The sequence below is a fragment of the Triticum aestivum genome, chromosome 7B (assembly GCF_018294505.1).
Source record: "Triticum aestivum cultivar Chinese Spring chromosome 7B, IWGSC CS RefSeq v2.1, whole genome shotgun sequence".
Lineage (NCBI taxonomy): Eukaryota > Viridiplantae > Streptophyta > Magnoliopsida > Poales > Poaceae > Triticum > Triticum aestivum.
In genome coordinates this window covers 703,100,374-703,101,595 of record NC_057813.1, presented here as the reverse complement: position 1 = coordinate 703,101,595, position 1,222 = coordinate 703,100,374, and the positions used below count along the sequence as shown (strand labels likewise).

At 56.1% G+C, this 1,222-nt stretch overlaps 1 protein-coding gene across 1 annotated transcript; it reads left to right on the top strand.

The window, feature by feature from the left end:
• The first annotated feature begins 309 nt into the window (after positions 1–309).
• LOC123159946 (uncharacterized) lies at positions 310–960 on the top strand. Its single transcript, XM_044577754.1, has one exon. The coding sequence runs from the start codon at positions 435–437 to the stop codon at positions 756–758; it is 324 nt and encodes a 107-aa protein (XP_044433689.1). The 5' UTR covers positions 310–434; the 3' UTR covers positions 759–960.
• Positions 961–1,222: the final 262 nt, after the last annotated feature.

Sequence of the window (1,222 nt, the reverse complement as noted above, 5' to 3'; positions counted from 1 at the left end):
TACATAATAAAGGTCTGAGATTAGCGGCCAGCTAAGCTACCTCTGTGGTTACCGTTGCTACTGGTCAGCATCAGCTTGCACGACGACCGACCGTTGCCATCGTCCAGCTCACTCCCGTCCAAGTAACGTCTCCGGACCTGCGAAATCCCGGAACCACCCTCTCGTCTCGTCTGTCTGACTAACCGCACGCGTGCGCTACGGCGACAGCGGCTTTGCTAGTTTGCCTGCTTGCTTCTCTCGCCCTTCACGCCCTCACCGCGACGTGTCCTTATCGGTCCTCTTCCCTTCTCCCTATTTAGTCCCGCCTCACCCGGCCTTCCTTCTCCATCCATTCCAGCCATTGCCAATCCCCACCTCCTCACTCACACACGAAATCTCTCAACACCTCCAGCCCTCTCAGCTCAACCTCACCAGTACCAAGCAAGGCAAGTCTCATGGACGCGGTGGAGTCCTCATCGCCCTACTCGCCGCCCTCGCTACGCCACAAGCTGCGGACCACCGTCTGCAGCTGCTTCGGCTCGCCTGGCAGCGGCGCGGAGAGGCCGTACACCGGGGGCGGCAGGAGCAGGTGGAGGCGACGCTTCGTCCCCACGGGGGAGTTCAGGTACGACCCGCTCAGCTACGCGCTCAACTTCGACGACGGCAGCAGCGACGACGGCGACGCCAACGCGGAGGACGCCGCCTTCCGGCACCGGAACTTCAGCTCGCGTCTGCCGCCCTCGCCGGTGCCGGCCTCCCGAGCCGTCGCCATCGCCTGAAGTCCTGAATCGTAGTAGTAGCGATCGTCCTTTTTAACCTTTTGTAGCTTCCGTCTCTCTGGTTTTTCTTCTTGTATGAACGAGACGAATCACTACATCTGTAAAAGCAGTTTATACGGCCGGGGAAATGTACGTACCGAGGAGTAGCACTAGCATCATGTACTTAGACAAATAGTATAAGAATCAATTAGTCCATTTTTAATGTTCCATCCATTCTCAGTGTGCACGGAGATGAAGAATTGGTCTGTGGAATGTGGTCCATTTTTAATGGTCCGTCGGGAATTTCTTTTGGATGAACTGTGAAGGAAGTTTCACCTTGGGTTGGTGGTGTGGGTGGGTGGAATCATCTCCCGTCGTCCGTCGCCATCCACCGTGTGGGCTGCGCGTATCCAACCATGTATAAACACTAGTACGTGGGATAAAAGGGTGCTGCAGAGGATTAGCGAGTAGTGAACTGTCAAAAA

What these genes read in the sequence shown, in the direction of transcription:
- LOC123159946 (XM_044577754.1), top strand. Translation starts at nt 435, where the DNA reads ATGGACGCGGTGGAGTCCTCATCGCCCTACTCGCCGCCCTCGCTACGC.